This window comes from Coptis chinensis, chromosome 1 (assembly GCF_015680905.1).
Source record: "Coptis chinensis isolate HL-2020 chromosome 1, ASM1568090v1, whole genome shotgun sequence".
NCBI lineage: Eukaryota > Viridiplantae > Streptophyta > Magnoliopsida > Ranunculales > Ranunculaceae > Coptis > Coptis chinensis.
In genome coordinates, this window is record NC_141456.1 from 16,184,241 (window position 1) to 16,202,812 (window position 18,572).

Genomic DNA, 18,572 nt, shown 5'->3' on the forward strand with positions numbered 1-18,572 from the left:
ATCAGTTATTAACTAACGGATACGTAAGTGTTACCACTGTTAAAAAACAAAACAAATAGCAATATCGGACTAAATAAAAAAAAAATTTAAAATTTAAGCCGGATTATTTTCAGCTCGCTCGTTAGGTCAACTGCCCTTAAGTCCTTATCTAAGAGAAAACATAAGCAAAAAGAAGCAAAGGGTTGCCGCCAAGCTGACCGCCACTGCGAAAGTAATCATCTTCCTCTCGATTTCTTCCTCGTTGTCTTCCTCGATTTCTCCCTTTTCAATTAAGTGATTAATAAGATATATTTGCGAGTCATGGTTCTATACATCTCCAAATTATCCCCTTCACGGAGTTCTATTTACGGATTGACATTGTTTTATTGCTTGATTTTGATAAATTAGGGATTTTGGTTTTTGATAATATTGTTTGTAAAAGTTAAAATGAGGACCTTTTTTTTTTAAAATTTTTTTTGTTTTGTTTTTTAGGTTTGGGTTATTTTTTTAGGTTAGTTTGATTTTACCCCTTTCATGCAAATTTCCATTTTTATGTCACTCCAAACTTTAGGATTATATAGGGCAAGGAAAATAACTTTCTTGATTTATCTTTTTTGTTTATGGAAATATGTAAAGTGTTTGAACTCTATTTTATCTCTTGTTGGTTTATAGCAATTTGTTGAGGTATATTAATGTGTGGGAATTGTAGGGTTTGATTTTTCTTTACTTGTTAATTCATGGCCTACCTTGAAGCCCCAATGATAGAGGTTTCAAACCTAAAGTTTTCTTGTCCCAATTAGCCATGACTAAATGAATGCCCTTTTTGTACTGATTTCTAAATTTTGCAATGTCAAACTGTTGGTAAAGTTAGAAGTGAAGGAGTGTGGTAGAATTGCAGTGAAAAATTTAAGACATTAGTTAATTCACTTTGATAAGCTGTTATTTTTTTTTTGATATACAGCTTTTGTACTAAAGTTGCATTTGGGTGGTCCTGCTTTTGTGGAAAACGTTAATATCTCTCCCAAATCGAAAGTTGCATACCCATCTGATGTAGCAGATAGTCAAGTTGATTCTGAGATGAACTTGAATGCCTCTGAGATGGATGGAAATTGCAAAGGTACTCTTTTATATGTAAATGTTTTTATTAGAATCCTATCCTCTTTTCTCATATCTTTTCATGATGTTTTTGTATTTCTCAATTGTATTTTAGAGAGTGAAGTGTTCATTCTGTTTGTACAGAATAATAATGTTTTCGAAAGCAACGCTGAGCATATTATAGAGGGTAGTTATAGGGGTAATGGGTAGAGTTATAAGTGTCATTGTCAAGATAGTTTATTTATTTAACTCTTGCTAAATTAAGAAGGGGAAACAAATGAGGAGGCTCTGTTAACGGTAAGTAAGCTAGGAGGTGCTCATAGTGAACCTCGATGCATTTGTATAAAAGGTAGTTGCCTTACTTTTATTTTGGTGCTGCAAACAAATGGTTGCTTTGATATTTCTCCCTTCAGGATGGGCATTTCAAACTTATGGTTGCTTGAAGTCAGAAAATCATGATTTACTTCATCTTTCCTGCTGATTCTTGTTGTGTAAAAATTGAGAATGCCTTTTCTTTTCAACTATGGTTTGAAGTGATCCATTAGACCATTGCAAAAAAGAAAACTTGGGTGCCCGCTCACATATACAAACTGATTCAACAAAAAATTGGTTTATGCTAATAGTAAAATGGTTTATGCTAACTGGTCATTTCATATACTCAACTTTTTTATATTCAACTATGCAAAGGAGAATGGGCCATGTGAGGAGTGATTCACAAATTTGTTTCTTTCTATGGAGGGGCTTACTATTAGTTCCCATTTTCTGTGTGCAACTATGGGTTGGGAATTGGTAACTAAATAAGTTTGGAACATAGTCGACGCCCTATAAGCAGCATTTTTATTTCTTAGTCATCATTAATAGAAGCTATGCCATTCATGGTTATACGATTTGTGTTAGATTAGTCTTTTATGTTAGAACTTGCTGATTGCTTTGTTTGAAATGATTTTTGTTTGTAGTATTAGTATGCACTGTTTGGTCAGTTTATGGTCTTTACTAAATAGTTGGTCTGCATCTTGAAAGTGGATATATAGTAGTAATATATATAGTATAGCATGATTGCAGACATATGCATCTTGTAGCTTCCGATTTTAGCTTTTAGTCTCATCTTTGTTGTTTTATTTGCCTTGTTGCCTATCACTTACCAGCTGGATCAGATGGTTCAAGGCTTATTGTTTCATTGGCATGTTTACCACTTAGTTACTTCAAATTGGCTTCTACATGTTGTTAATTTCCAATTCTATCTCGTCTTCTTTTATGATTTAAAACTTAATTTGTTACGCCTCGCATACCTAATTTCTTATACTGTTTATCTAGGAAATATAAAATTATTGAATGAATATCCATGTGCTTGAGAAAATGTTATTTTCATTGACAAGGGTTGTGAGTATATTTACCCCTATCTTACTCTGCCAATGCAAACGTAAGAAAGTTTTTGCATTGCCCGGTTCCAAGCCCAAACAAAGGAGGAAGGAGGGGGTCTCTTGGACGTCTCTTTCTAAACAAAGTATATATGTGTATACAACATGTTGGGCTGGTGGTTAATATATCAAGGTAATGGTGGTATTCTCGGGTTTGTGATGCTTGTCATTTTTTTTTGAATGTAGAATCAATGTTATGCTAGTTTTTTTTTTTTTGCTAATGTGTAGATGTTCCATATGGTAATTTAGCGTCTATATTTTGATGAATTGGTGGAGTCTGTCACATGCATTGGCAATGGCAGTTCCAAGGGGGGGATTGTATGTGGGGTAGTGAAAGGTGAGGTAACTATTAAACTTGTTGAAGTGAGATCTGCGAGGTTTTTATTCCTTGGTTGCCACACCTTTGTTCTTTAATTACTAGGCTTTTTAATAAACTTTGTAGGTTCCCACTCAGATTTCTCTGGGCCAACTTCTAGAAGCACAACTTGTATTGCAATTGTTCCAAACAACCATGTTGTTGTCGCAAATGCTGGTGACTATCATTGTGTGATATCAAGGAAGGGTGAGGTAACTATTAAAATTGGCACAATCTTATTAACATGTGATGCTCTTGTAAACATGTGTTAGAAGCTATTCATATTGTTACAAGTTTGGGTAGTTGATAGTGTTCAAACTTGCCTTGTCTCCGTGTTGATTAGTTTTGGTAGTTGATGTTGTTGCCTTGTCGATAGGGTTCTTTTATATTCAAATACCGTGTAAGTATCCAAATCTCATGTTGGTATTTGATGTTGGTATTTTATTTTATTTATTTATTTTTTTTTTTCTGTAGCCAAATTATGTTTTTCGGGTGTGTGGTTAACTCATCAATTTTTATTGTGGTGAGGTCCGATGTCTTTTACCCGATTCGTTAAATTTTTGAAGTACTATTTATGGTAATACAATTCAGTCCTCTATTTGTGTCATTTGTTTGGTATGTGGTAGCACCGATTAACATAGAAATGGGATTGCTTATGGAAAGTATGCTCTCTAAAAGTCTTAAATTGGTGAAATAGTTTAGTCCTCCACATTAACAAGTGTCGACCCTTGAGAATAGGCAGGTTCTTGACTCTCTATTTGGTGACTTCGACATTGATGGTGGTATATGTTTGATGAGTTCTTTTGGTGGGAAGTTGGAATGCAACAGATATTGCACATCCATCGGCCCGGTATTTATGTCTGCATTGGGATGCTTGGTATGGGTTGTCGAAAGTGATTTTTGCTCCTCAGCCGTTGGTTCCTCCAAGCTCCAAAGGGATTTATCAGCCATACACGTTTCATTTTTTCCATCCAAAAAAGGATGTTACAGCTGTATAAAATCTTCAAAATTTTGGATTTTACTTATTTGTCCCTCATAATTAGAAAGGAAATAAAAAGGAAAAATATAAAGAAAAAAGGAAAGTGGAATAAACCAACGTGTGTTCCTTCTTATACGGCAGTATCTTCAACTTCTTACAGCAAAAACCAGTTACTCTTTTCAATTCTTCTTCTAACCATCTTCTTACATTGTTCGATTAAATTGGGGACCTACTACATTAGCAATGTGAGGACAAAATGGAGAGGCTTACGGATCTTTGATTTTGGGACTGATTGAGTATGAAATCAATTAAACACCCAACAGTTATGGAAATTGATAACATCACAATGACACTTACGCTCATAAAAGGTGCGACTTCTTGGATTAGACGAATTCTCATTTAGCATGATTTTGCATATTCATATTTAATTTAGCCAAGGAAGTTGGTTACATGGAGACTGAAGTCCAGGAGAAATAGTTGTAACTGTGGTACTATGAGGTTGAAGATACTGCCGTATAAGAAGGAACACGCGTTGGTTTATTCCACTTTCCTTTTTTCTTTATACTTTTTCTTTTTATTTCCTTTCTACTTATGAGGGACAAACAAGTAAAATCCAAAATTTTGAAGATTTTATACAGCTGTAACATCTTTTTCTGAATGTAAAAAATGAAACGTGTATGGCTGATAAATCCCTTGGAGCGCTTGGAGGAACCAACGCTGGGAGCAAAAAATCACTCTGGGTTGTCAACCCTCAATACACATTACTATACATGAATGTCAGTCATCTTTCAATTGAACTGTGGTGTGGACTGTTATTGTACACTTTTTGCATGCACTCTTGCAAATCACTCCTTTGTATATATTTCAAGGTCTGACTATTCAATGTGTAGGATCAGACAGAGTGCATACATGGAGAGGGCTATCATCCAATATATATAGTATTCAATCTATACATTGTATTCTTGATGGTACTTCTAGCAATATACAAAGATTGCGGATGAATGCAGAACTATCATGGTGACTTTGGAATATATATAAACATGTCACATAGGTATTTGTGGGTAAAACGATGTGCATGTGTCTCTTTTATGTTGGTCTGTTATTGGAGAACATGGGTTGGTGGGATTTTTATATTGTTATTAAAATCGAAAGTTTCATAATGAAATTCAATTCCCATCTATTAAAATATAGATAACGATTGCCGGAAGACTCTTGTTACTTGTTAGTTACCCCATGATAGCATGTTGTTCAAACTGAATAAATAAATGCAGCAAATGCTCAATATTTATGTCCAACTCTTTTTAATTTTTCTGTATCCCAAATATACCAAGTCCAAGATATAATCTTTTTCCTTGGTTTGTTAACTGCCCTAGGCTTCCGGTACCAAGCCTGGATGTACAGATGGTGGCAGCTGGGATATAACTTGTTCTGGATTTCCCACCCTAAAGAAACTTTATCCCGCCCGTAGTTTAAGGTTTTAAATTTAAAGTTCTGCTGTAGGTTCTTTTCAATTTTTCAGTTGTTCGAAAAGGTATACTTTGACAGACAATTTCTTTGATGGATTCTTTTAGATCGTTGGACACTCATTAGCTAGGTGGAGGCACTGCAGCACTTCTAACATATGCATTAAGGGAGCAACGGGATTTCTCAGTGGCTACGTGTGTTGCATTTTCTCCAGGTATGTGTACGTTGTGCAATATATGTTTGACTTGTAATAATTGTTCCAGACACTATTTTATTGTTTCTTTTTTTGCTTTTTTTTCATGTCCCAGTTGCAACAGCTTTCAAACAAAACAAAACCAAGAAAAAAGTTTGCTCTGTTCTAGATTTAATTTAGATCGAAGCTCACTCTCTATAAAGTTGTTTGTTGGAAACAACTTTCTCACCATCTTCATAACTGATTAGATTTTAACTTAGCAGCTGCTTGCATTTGTATGACATGGGATCTGGCAGAGTCGGGCAAACACTTTATTACTTCTGTTGTAAATGGAGCAGATTTGGTGCCTACCATTTCAGCTGCTTCAGTAGATGACTTGCGCTTTCTGTACTGGGACTTCCATTCTTCTAGACTTTATGTATTACTATTATTTCTTATTTCCTCATATATGAGCAGAAGCATTATACTTCTGAGTAAGCATAGAATTTGGGCCGACTAGCTGAATTGTCAAATCCGAGATATTACTCGTCATTGTCTTATGTTTGTTTCTCTTTCCTTCTGTAGGTAACAACATATGCTTGGCTAAATGATTTGCATAGCCAGATTGAGCACACAAGAATCCTAAGCACTGTCTATCGTTATGCATCAATTTTGGGTTCTCGCCTTCCCTCCATTGCTAGTGCTAGGTAAAAAGTTGCTGGTGCTGAGGGATTTCTGCGTCCCCATTTCAAATGGTACTCGGGTAAGACCTAACTACTACCTTCCACAAATAAAACAAAATATTGCATGGATTTGTACTTGGCATTTTCGCCGCCTGCCTTGTGTAAGGAATTTAATTTGGTACGTATGAGCCTAGATTAAAATGTTGACAATATAAATAATTATATTCTTGACAATATAAATAATATGTTGAGAAGTACTAGATTAAGATGTAGCGTTTTGTTTTATGAAATGATTGAAAACTTCAGATTTTGGGATTGGATGTATGTGCTGATACCTTGGTTGGAAATGATATGTTGAGAGGTATCTCTGGTGGACAAATGAAGCGAGTCACGATAGGTAGAACATAGTCTGATGTGTAGTCAGAATTCCATTCATATGACTTACCTTTGAACCATTTATTCTAAGCCCTATTGCCTAATGTTTTATAGGGGAAATGCTTGCTGGAGCAGCAAAGGCATTGTTCATGGATGAAATATCTATAGGTTTGGACAGCAAAGGCATTGTTCATGGATGAAATATCTACAGGTTTGGACAGTTCAACAACTTTCCAGATAGTGAATGCTTTGAGGCAAACCATCCATATTCTCCAAGGGACTGCCGTCATCTCGCTCCTTCAACCAGCTCTAGAGATTTGTGACCTTTTTAATGAGATTATTCTAATCTCAGATGGTCAGATTGTGTACCAGGGTCCACGTGAGAATGTACTTGAATTCTTTGGATTGATGGGCTTCCAATGTCCTGACAGAAAAGGAGTTGCTGACTTTTTTGCAAAAGTAAGTTTCATTCAGAAAACTACCCTACTTTTTCTTTATTTTCCATTTGCTATTATCCCATGTGAGTCTTTTAGAAAGACTGGGGTTGAGATTGAACTTTCGTTTGTATGATAGCTAGGTGACCTCAAAGAAAGATCAGAAACAGTATTGGGTACGTAAAGATGACAAGAGCAAGAGCCATCATGCAACTTTGACAATGAAGAAGTTTGGGGTTTAACAAGAAGGAAGGAACTCTTAAAAGCTTGCATCGCAAGAGAATATTTGAGGATGAAGAGGAACAGTTTTGTGTACATCTTCAAATTGACATAAGTGAGTTTCATGTTTCCAGATAGAAAATCTTGCTCAATACCTGTTGATCTCTTACTGATTTTTTTTATTATTCATGTTGCAGCTTACCATAATGGCATTCAACACATCGACACTCTTACTGTGTACAGAAATGTCTTGTGATGATGTAGCAGATGGTGGTATATATATGGGAGCTCTATTTTATAGTCTTCTTTTGCATATGTTGTATTTGTGATTGGGCTATGTTAATTGGAAATCGTATATATGTATGGTAAAGATTGTTAGTTTTATGGATGAATAGAAGAATTTTTTTAATATATTGTAGAGTGAAAAGGTTGCATGTGGTGCTTGTAAAAGATTGTGTTGTAGCATTCTAGGTGGGCTGACAAAAAAAGGGCTAGGAAATTCAATTTTCTTTTTAAAAAAAAAACGAAAAAGTATTAGTAACGGATAAAAAACCGTTAGAAATATTTTAACCAAACAGTTCTAGTAACGGAAAAGCAAACGTTGGAAAGGGGTAATTACCAACCCTTCTATGTGTTGGGAACGAATCCTTATCTAAATTAATAACTGTTACTAATTAATTGTAACGGTTGATATGTGTTGTTGAAATTAATTTTAGTAACACTTATGAATCGTTAGTAAATTTCCTAACGGATACTATCCGTTACTAATATCTGTTACTGTTCATTTGTCACGCATTTGTGTAAACGCAAGATAACCGTTACTAATATTTTTTGTAACGGATGTGCATCCGTTACTAATGTCCTATTATGGTGTAGTGAAGAAGAATTTTTTACCCACTATCCCAGTGAGTCTTCTAATTCACCTATCGAAGAATGTCTTGCATATCTAAAAACTTCTGATGATATAGACCTGAGAGCTCTAGCTAAACACCATTCACCCACCGCACATTATCCTGTCACTCATTCACCTTCCATCAATGTTCCCTGCCCTCCACCTTTTCAAAGGAACCTTGAGTTTGCACTTGACCCTCTTGTTTCTCCTATGCTTCATGATTTTTTAAATTCTCCTAGTACGAAATTACTACCTACAGAGCCACATGATACTTTCAATTTCAGTTGTATGATTATACCAACCCACTCCACTAATGAATTTTGTGATAAACCCACTCTCTCATTTCTTCCATTTCTTACTTCTACAATTCATTCATATCCGCTATACCTTCCACAACCATCCATTTACTCAAAATCATTCACTTGCCCACCCTTCCGTTAGAAAAACAAGAAGACTTTGCATACTAGGTTAGATTCTAGATTCATCAGTATTCTCTCTCATTTTGTTATGCCACGTCATGGGAAATCATGGTGTTTGATGGTGTTTGGATGTGTTTTCTGTGATAATTATTTATGGCAGGACCCACAACTATTTCGGTTGTTGATATATGGCAAACTGCAGGGTATGTATATATATATATATCTAGGTATTTGTTAAAGTATCGAGTATCTGACTATAAACGGCTCATTTTATTCTTCGGTGTACTCCATTCCATTCTTATATTTTGGTAAGTGCACCATTTAGATAACCGGGCCCTCCTATTGGAGTGTGTGGTTGTAAGTACCGGATCCTAAGTCCACGTTTAACTTAATTCACGCTTTCCTCTCTCACATGTTTTCTCAGTTTTCGAGTCATGTTTATCTATGGAGTGAATTACGTCTTTACTGCTTATTGTTTTTCTTATATTAATCTGTATTCATAAAAAGAAAAAAAAAACCATAAAATAGTAATCTAGGAAGTCTCGGGAATCTGACTTTAAAAGACCCACGTTTAAAACAAATTTTCTAAACTCTGTTCTATAAAATCTGTTTGGGGGTGGGGTGTTGGTCTTTCCGTCTTTGATTGTTCAACTTTCCATTTTTGTTGCTTATGCCATTTAATCGTATTTTGATTCGGGTTGACATTATCTATGAATTTAGATCTCATTTGTTCGCATAACTTACGTCATTCACACACTTCGAGGCGTTTTCCACCTTTTTATATACCAACCACGGTTAGAATAGAGTATTTTATTGATTATTGGATTAGAAATTCTCTTCTGATCATTTTCATATCTCATTCACAAAAATTGGACCGATAACGAGTCGAGAATTTCATTTTTAATTTTGCGCGCATAAGGACAAAATGGATATTTCCAAATTTGTTTGGGCTTGGCCCCAAGTCAACAGTAAAACCCAAGAACGCATCGCGTTCTTCTTCCTCCTCACGCCTCCAAACTCCATTAACGACCAAAACCTTAAAAAAAAACCACCACCGATTTTAACCACCTCAAAACAACCCACCCACACCGAATTTCGCCCCCTCCAGTTCATTCTCTCTCCAACAGTTCGAAAAAAAAATTTTTTTTTTCAAACATTTCACCTAAATCAAATGACCATTCAACACCAAAGTTTGATATCTAGTTTCAACACCTCTCCCCCACTTTATTCAAACCCACATTTCGAATTCCAATACTCAATGGCCCAAAAACGCAAAATCCTTCCGGAACAAGTTTTCAAAACGGAAAAAGTTTGCGCCGTTTTATGATGACGAGATAAAATGTAGGGATTGACAATGGTTGCGGTATACAGAGGATGATTTTTACCATGAGGATTTGGTTTTAAATTTTTATAAGAAGCGGGAAATTGAGGGGAGGAAGATTTTTGTGAAATCGAATGGTGCGAGGAGAGAAGTGCATGCTTCGGAGATGACTCATATTCTGGGCATTATGCCAAAATGCCAGCTTGTAGCCACCGTGCAGGAATCCCAAGATATGGTAGAGCCGTTGATGAAAGACACTGTTTTGGAGGGACAGTACAATGTGAAATCGCATTGCGTCTGACAGTCGTCTCTGAGGACCAACCAGCTGTTTGTAGCACAGTGGGTTGGTAAGAATGTGATTGAGAAAGAGAAGTTCAGTGACATCGGTCTGAACTATCTGCACGTACTCTCGATATTACAGAAACAGAGGTATGATTTTTGTATCGTCGACTTTGTGTTAAATATGATTAGAGCAGTTGGAGTAAGTTCCACACCCTTTCCTGCATTAATTACGAAAATAATGTTGTCTTTGGGTGAGAAACCAAGAACCGAGCGGACTATGTTGAAGTTGCATGCAAATGTAATTGCTTATACGGACTGTATTCAGAAGGTTTGGAGGTTGCCTGGAGATAGGGTTGTGGAAGAGGTTAATTCGGATGATGAGGATGAGGACACGACATGTTTTGATGTTAATGCCTTGGAGAGGTGTAATTCGGATATGGAACGCATGTCAGTGTTGCATTGTGGTTTGCGTTCCTTGAACCATATTTGTGAAGACCTGCGGAATAGGCAGGTTGCCATTCATGATGAAAATGTGAACCTGCTAGAAGACTGCGGAGACGAATGTCCAGCGCCAGGATGAGCGTTGGGAAGAGATGAGGGTGTTTATGGAGGCACAACACCGGTTCCGAGTGGAAATTCTAGAACGCATGTCACCCATGGGGGGGTCTTCCTCAGAAGAGTCTGTGAGGCATGAGCGTCGTCGCCGAAGGACGAATGACATGGGCCCATCTTCGTCTCAGGGCCCATCTTCATCTCGTGGCTAGTGGTTTAAGAAATTTGTTGTTTTGATGTTGTTTTTATTGTTTTTAGTAGATTGGATATTGAGTTGTTAAATTTAGTAGTTAAATTTGAATTCTGTAGTTAATTGTTATTTGAATTTCTATTTTAATTTAATTTAATTCTTGTCTAAGCATGCGATGATTTTTGAATAAATCCCACATTCCCGAAGTGTTTGGGGTGGTGGTATTATTATTTTTCGCATTGTTTTTATCTTGTCCACCGTTTTAGAAGTTAAATCTTGCAAATCGTGGAAATATGAGTTGTTGGGAATGTTGCCGATATGGGTGTGGCTAAGATTAGATATTGTTGTAGAAAGGAATTTCAATGAATAGAATTAGAAAGTTGCTATTTTGAAATTAACCAAAAAGTTATTGGTTTATATTTGGAATATGCACCTAACTTGTTTCCGTTTTGGTTTTAGAATATTTTGTTTCCGGCAATTGCCTTAAATTTTTTTGGCAACTTGTTGATATTTGTTTTAGAAACTAAAACCCTATATATACTTGATTCACTGTACACTCACAACCCACACCCCTCACTTGCATCTCTCACCTTGAACCTCTAAATTTTTCCTTTTGTTTTTCACTTCATCCTGCTCATAGTACACGGAGCACGCCTTATGCTAAAGCCTCTGGAACTCAAGCAAGACCAGAGCGCCCTGTGCCCTACTAAGGCCAATTCAAAGCGCACCCTGTGCTCTCTTCTCTGGACCTCGCCCAAGACAGGAGCGCACCCCGCGCCCTGACCTTCGCAGCCACTTTAATTTCCTGATTTTTTGTGAGTTTTTCCAAGGTTGTTTGCAGCACTTCTAGAGAGTATTTATTGTGATGACATCTCTTACAGTCATACCTGAGCAGTCTTTCAAAGACTTGTTGGGAAGCGAGACCTATGGAGGATCGCTTACTGCTAAGATCGTGCGATTAGGATGGCAAAGATCTCACCGGTAAGTCCCCGACGACTCGTATTCACCTCAACTTACTGCATATTTCTATAATAATGCTAAATTCTTTTGTCAACCTGATGGAGAACAAAAATCGTGAGAGTAATGGAATTGAAATTAACTACGATGGTAATTCAACTAATCAAGATGCGATAAATGAAATGACAACAATTTAATACTAAATTGACAATATGAGGAGGAATTAGGGAAATTTGATTCCACCTTGATTCGACTCAATTAACTAACGAAGAATTTGTCGTAATTCGAATTGAAATGTTTTCACATAACAATTGGGTCTATCTAATCCCTAATCATTCATGGTAATCTCTACCAACTAACAATCAGCATGTGAAGCAATCAAACCCATTCTCATGGAGAACTAATTACTTTCTAGAATGGAATAGATTACTACGATGATTTCTACGCTAATAAAATCAAGTTTCATCAAGGCTTCCTCAGACTCCTCTAATGGAGGTTTTAGCCTTGAATCATTGCACTATCATTTCTAGCACAAGAACAATAAAAACAAGTCATTTGATATAAGTAATTTAAACTTTATAATTCTAATTAAACAATAGTCTAAGATTCAAAATGAATTAAAACTGAATTTAAAACTAATTTAGAACTGAGATTATGAATAACTAATTATCAATTTAAGACAAACTAAATCTATGAATCAAATATTGAATTAGAAATTAAATATTGAAATATAACTAAGTATTTTATTCTAAAACTCAAATCTTGTTCTAACAACTAATTAGATTAATATATATAAACTAATTTAATGCAATAAAACTAAGTATTTTTATCTTTTACCAAGTAAAAACAAACTAAAAACTAAGTATTTTTAGAGCTAAGCTTTTGTCTCTTGATATAGAAGAGACCAGATCCACAAATTCGTGCATGTACTGAGGAGCCATGTTTTGGGCTAAAAAATCGAGCCCAAAACCTTATTACTTCAGTCCACAAAGGGATTTTCAGTTACATTTGACTTCAACAGCCTTTTCGTCCACTTATGCTCTTCTGATTGGGTCAAGGTTTGGACCATTAGAAAGCTCTTTCCGAGCTGGTCATTTTGAAGTAAGGTAGGCCCAATTCTGAGGTCCGAGCTAGTCGTTTTAAAGCTCTTCGGAAGTTTAGCTGACTTTTGTATGCTATTTCTTCCCGCGTGACTTTTGACTTTTTTGCTTTGACCGGGCTTTAAAAAGGCATTTTCTCCTTGAATCTTGGCCTATAATCATAAAACTTCTTAGCAACCAACATTTACTCCTTTATCTCGCAAAAGGGACGCATTTCTGCACATATTCGATTCCAATATCTGAAATACATAAAAACACGATAACAGTACTAACTCTTGCTTATTAATCATATAATTGGTCTAAAAGTAATATTGTTAAGGGGTTAAAACTATAATTTTAGGCTCTTAGCAAACCACTCCCAAACAATATTTTGTCTTGTCCTCAAGCAAATATGAGAAATTATAATAAGTGACCAAAAATGGAGTTCTAACTAATCTCGTTTCACCGAGTGCGATCACTAGGAATACCCTAGTGAACGAGTTATAGCCTCGTGAGAGTTTTCCAGTGAAGGTACTCACAAACTTCATCTATACTACAACGACTAAGAAATAAAACTATTGTTTTCTTATTTATTCTCAAATATCTATACATCTCACTAGCAATTAATACCGAATAATCAAGTCGAAACCTAAGCTAATATATACATAATAATCAATCATCTACGAATAAACATATATACAATGAGCAATACTATGAAATGCACTAACAGGTCCGTTTCTGAAACTTTGGAATAACGTCCTTAAGTAGGTCCTCACATAAAAGTCAAGACAAAAACACTCTGATTTTTTCCGCTCGAAGTTTATTTACTCCAAGTTAATGCGGTGGGTACACTTTACCTTACAATCTCAATGACACACAAGAAAGTCGAAGTCGATCAAACACATCTGCCACTTACTATCACACTAACCTATTCCTAATTGAGCTAGAGGTCTTTATTAGGTATTGCGGGGATTAGGTGATGGTTTAAGAATGAAGGAAATGGATATTCAAAAAGGACAAGTCTGAGATAATAGAATCTTCATATTATGTGACTAGAGAAAGCCTTGTTCTTACTTTGCTTCTAAACTTTGTTTTCATCCTTAGCCATTTCTTTTTCTTTTTCTTTGGCTTTTGACTCCTTTGATTATGTTTTTGGAGTTCTAACTCTTTATTTTATTTTTATTTATTTATTTGGATGGAACTTTCTTTTCTTATTTGAAGCAACTAACAAATTCTTGATTTCAAAGGTCTTTCTCTTTTATATTCTTCATCTCTATTCTCAGACTCATTCAACGAATGGGTAGGCTGATTTTTATTTTTATTTTGTTTTATAAAAGGGTAAAGGATTTGTGGTTTATGAAAGGCTAAAGAAAGGCTCAGAGGGGAGACTAGTGGAAAATAATTTCATAAGGTTTGAATCTCTAGCTATATCGATCCAAAGAGGGCCTAAATTCTCGTTTAGGATATGGTATAGTGATCAAACACGTAGACGTGTGATTTCTCTATTCGGAATTTACTTCTCTCTTGTGTCATTTCTCAAATTATTTCACTCATATAAGGCCTTTGGCTATATTCTCACAGAATTTGTAGAATAAGTACTCTAGCCTAGATTTCATAAACTTACTGTCAAACAATCATAGATACTCATGCAATATATTTATAGAAAGATGCAAAGATTATTATCTACATATTATCCTAAGTTTCTAAAAACTATTTTAAAGCAAAAGCTAACGTGGAACTTCTAGATTATTAAGAGCATAGAGAAAGAAACAATACCAATATTCCTAAGTGTATAACATAACTTTGTATTTATATTTTTGATTTTTTGATTTTTTACTAGAAAATAAGTGCATATTGTACATATCTATATCCTAACAAATGCCTTGAATTACGCATGTTTCTATGCCACCCCCAAACAAAAAATATGCTTTGTCCTCAAAGTATTGAAATAAAAAATGGTAGAAAAATACCATGGAAACACGTGAAATTTTGGAACATCTGCAAAACAAAGTTAAAACATACTAATATAGATAAATAAAAATAGATGCAACTCTATATGAGTTCCACCCGTCATGGGGTTACAAGAAGTAAATTGCTTGGGACATAAGCAGACACAAACAAAAATAAAACTTACCTTATCTCCAGCGTTTAAACGTCATCATCCTCCTCTTCATAGGAGCGAGGTTCTTTTGTGTCCTGCCACACTATGATAACTTGTCAAGCCCTTCGCCATGTATCATCAACCCGTGCTAACCTATCAAGTGTTACTCGGTCTGATGGGGTGTATGGAGCAACCAAATGAGGTTGCACCTGCCATCCCGGCCAAGTCATAACTCAAAATGAACGAACAACGCAATTGGTGGGTCTCATGATCGATTTCAACCCCAACCCAATCCGTGAACTGGGTATAGAATTCATGTAAACAACTGCGCATGATGCGGCAAACCAAAACAGGCATAAGAAGATACTTATGCCTTATGCTATGGGCTCTCGCAAGACTCGCCACTAAAACTCTGGGAATGTCATATAAGAAATGTCCCTCGGCTAAAGCAAAGAAAACGTCACCAGCTACATTATTTGTAGAAGTAAACCGCCACTCCCCTAAAATATTCATCAGGATAAATAACATGGTGGTGCCTACATTCAGGGACAGGCTACCAAGGGCTATGTTATATTGCCCTTGGTCCATTACACGAAACACCCCTCCCCCATAATGCTCGTGAAAATACACATAGTTATAGAGGTATGCATTATTAGTCATATATCCCCACATGTTTGTAGGATCAGGCCAAGGCATTCCCACAACCAACGCTACCAAAGACTTACTGAATTCCATTATCGTGTCATTAACTACGAAGAATAATTTTTGTTCTCCATCAAGTTGACAAAAGAATTTAGCATTATTATAGAAATATGTAGTAAGTTGAGGTGAATACGAGTCGTTAGGACTTACCAGTAGATGCCGCCATCCTAACTGCACGATCCTCTCGCGGAACAATTCTCCATAGGTCTTGCTTCCCAACAAGTCTTCGAAAGACTGCTCAGGTATGACTGTAGGAGATGTCATCACAATAAATACTCTCTAGAAGTGCCTCAAACAACCTTGGAAAAACTCACAAAAAATCAGGAAATTAAATTGGATGCGAAGGTTAGGGCGCGGGGTGCGCTCCTATCTTGGGCAAGGTCCAAAGAAGAGAGCGCAGGGTGCGCTCTGAATTGGCCTTGGTAAGGTGCAGGGAGCGCTCTGGTCTTGCTCGAGTTCCAGATGCTTCAGCGCAGGGCATGCTCTGGAATGGTGTGTGTAGGGCGCAAGGCGCGCTCCGTGTACTTTGAGCAGAATGAAGTGAAAAACAAAAGGAAAAATTTAGAGGTTCAAGGTGAGAGATGCAAGTGAGGGGTGTGGGTTGTGAGTGTAGAGTGAATCAAGTATATATAGGGTTTTAGTTTCTAAAATGAATATCAACAAGTTGCCAAAAAAATTTAAGGCAATTGTCGGAAACAAAATATTCTAAAACCAAAACGGAAACAAGTTAGGTGCATATTCCGAATATAAACCAATAGCTTTTTGGTTAATTTCAAAATAGCAACTTTCTAATTCTATCATTGAAATTCCATTCTACAACAATATCTAATCTTAGCCACACCCATATCGGCAACATTCCCAACAACTCATATTTCCACGATTTGCAAGATTTAACTTCTAAAACAGTGGACAAGATAAAAACAATGCAAAAAACAATAATACCACCCCCAAACACTTCGGGAAGGTGGGATTCATTCAAAAATCATCGCATGCTTAGACAAGAACCAAATTAAATTCAAATAGAAATTCAAATAGCAATTAACTACATAATTCAAATTTAACTACTAAATTTAACAACTCAATATCCAATCTACTAAAAATAATAAAAACAACATTAAAACAACAAATTTCCTAAACCACTAGCCACGAGATAAAGATGGGCCCGAGTCATCCTTCCTTCAGTAACGACGCTCATGCCTCACATACTCCTTTGAGGAAGAACCCCCGATGGGTGGCATGCGTTCTAGGATTTCTACTAAGAACCGGTGTTGTGCCTCCATAAATGCCCTCATCTCTTCCCAACGCTCATCCTGGCGTTGGAAGTTCGTCTCCACAGTCTTCTGCAGGTTCACATGTTCATCATGATGGCAACCTGCCTATTCCGCAAGTCTTCACATATATGGTTCATGGAACGCAAACCACGATACAACACTGACATGCATTCCATATCCGAATTACAGTTCTCCAAGGCATTGGCATCAAAACATGTTGTGTCCTCCTCATCATCCGAATCACCCTCTTCCACAACCTTTTCTCCCAGCAATCTCCAAACTTTCTGAACATATCCCATATAAGCAATTGCATTTGCATGCAACTTCAACATCGTCCGCTCAGTTTTGGGTTTCTCACCAAAAGACAACATAATCTTCGTAATTAAGGCAGGAAAAAGTGCGGTACTTACTCCAACTCCTCTAATCATAGTGAACAAGAAGTCAATGACGCAAAAATCATACCTCTATTTCTATTGTATCAATAGTACGTGCAGACAGTTCAGACCGATGTCACTGAACTTCTCTTTCCCAATGACATTCTTACCAAGCCACTGAGCTACAGCCAGCTGGTTGGTTCTTAGTGACGACTGTTGGACGCAATGCGATTTCGCATTGTACTCTCCCTCCACAACAGTGTCTTTCATCATTGCCTCTACCCTGCCATACTGGGATTCCTGCACGGTGGCTACTAGCTGGCATTTTGGCATAATGCCTAGAACCTCAGTCATAATCGAAGCATGCACTTCTCTCCTCGCACCATTCGACTTCACAAAAATCTTCCTCCCCTCGATTTCCCACTTCTTATAAAAATTTAAAACCAAATCTTCATGGTAAAAATCATCCTCCGTATACCACAACCATTGCCAATCCCTATGTTTCATCTTGTCATCGTAAAACGGTGCAAATTAAAATGGTCCGATTTGAAAACTTGTTCCGGGAAGATTTTGCGTTTTTGGGCCATTGAGTAATGGAATTCGAAATGTGGGTTTGAATAAGGTGGGGGAGGATAAATGGAACAAGAAATCAAACCTTAGTTTGATTGGTCTTTTGATTTGGGCAAAAAATTTTGATTTTTTTTTTTTTCGAACTGTTGGAGAGAGAAGGGAACTGGAGGGGTGGAAATTTGGTGTGGGTGGGTTGATTTGAGGTGGTTAAGATCGGTGGTGGTGAAAATCGGTGGTGGTGGTTTTTTTTTTTTTTTTTTTAGGTTTTGGTTCGTTAATGGAGGTGGAAGGATGAGGAAGAAGAAGAACGTGATGCGTTCTTGGGTTTTACTATTTACTTGGGCCCAAGCCCAAACAAATTTGGAAATACCCATTTTGTCCCTATGAGCGCAAAATTAAAATTTAATTTCTCGACTCATTACCGGTCCAATTTTGCGAATGATATATGAAAACAATCAGGAGAAATTTCCAATCCAATTATCCATAAAACACTCTATTCTAACCGTGGTTGACATATAAAAAGGTGAAAAACGCCTCAAAGTACGTGAATGACGTAGGTTATGCGAACAAATGAAGTCTAAATTTATAGATAATGTCAACCTGAATCAAAATATGATTTAACGGCATAAGCAACAAAAAGGGAAAATTGAGCAATCAAGGATGGAAAGACCAACACTCCACCCCTAAAC

General features: G+C 36.5%; 1 protein-coding gene across 23 annotated transcripts; it reads left to right on the forward strand.

Annotated features, from left to right (window-relative positions):
• The first annotated feature begins 361 nt into the window (after positions 1-361).
• On the forward strand, positions 362-7,607 carry LOC147522496 (putative protein phosphatase 2C 58). 23 transcript variants are annotated; one of them, XR_015213109.1, is made up of 11 exons: positions 816-1,096; positions 2,451-2,625; positions 2,721-2,834; positions 2,935-3,054; positions 5,200-5,300; positions 5,398-5,504; positions 6,048-6,225; positions 6,452-6,542; positions 6,635-6,979; positions 7,094-7,288; positions 7,371-7,607. XR_015213109.1 is itself a non-coding variant. In XM_086593860.1 (10 exons), the coding sequence occupies exons 2-5, from the start codon at positions 2,598-2,600 to the stop codon at positions 5,414-5,416; spliced, it is 273 nt and encodes a 90-aa protein (XP_086449986.1). In that variant the 5' UTR covers positions 392-1,096; positions 2,451-2,597; the 3' UTR covers positions 5,417-5,504; positions 6,048-6,225; positions 6,452-6,542; positions 6,635-6,979; positions 7,094-7,288; positions 7,371-7,607. The 23 variants fall into 23 exon arrangements, 13 of the variants coding, with proteins under 13 accessions (XP_086449936.1, XP_086449973.1, XP_086449964.1 ...); XR_015213107.1 differs by having other exon boundaries at positions 818-1,096; positions 2,721-2,829; XR_015213105.1 differs by having other exon boundaries at positions 819-1,096; positions 2,935-3,059.
• Positions 7,608-18,572: the final 10,965 nt, after the last annotated feature.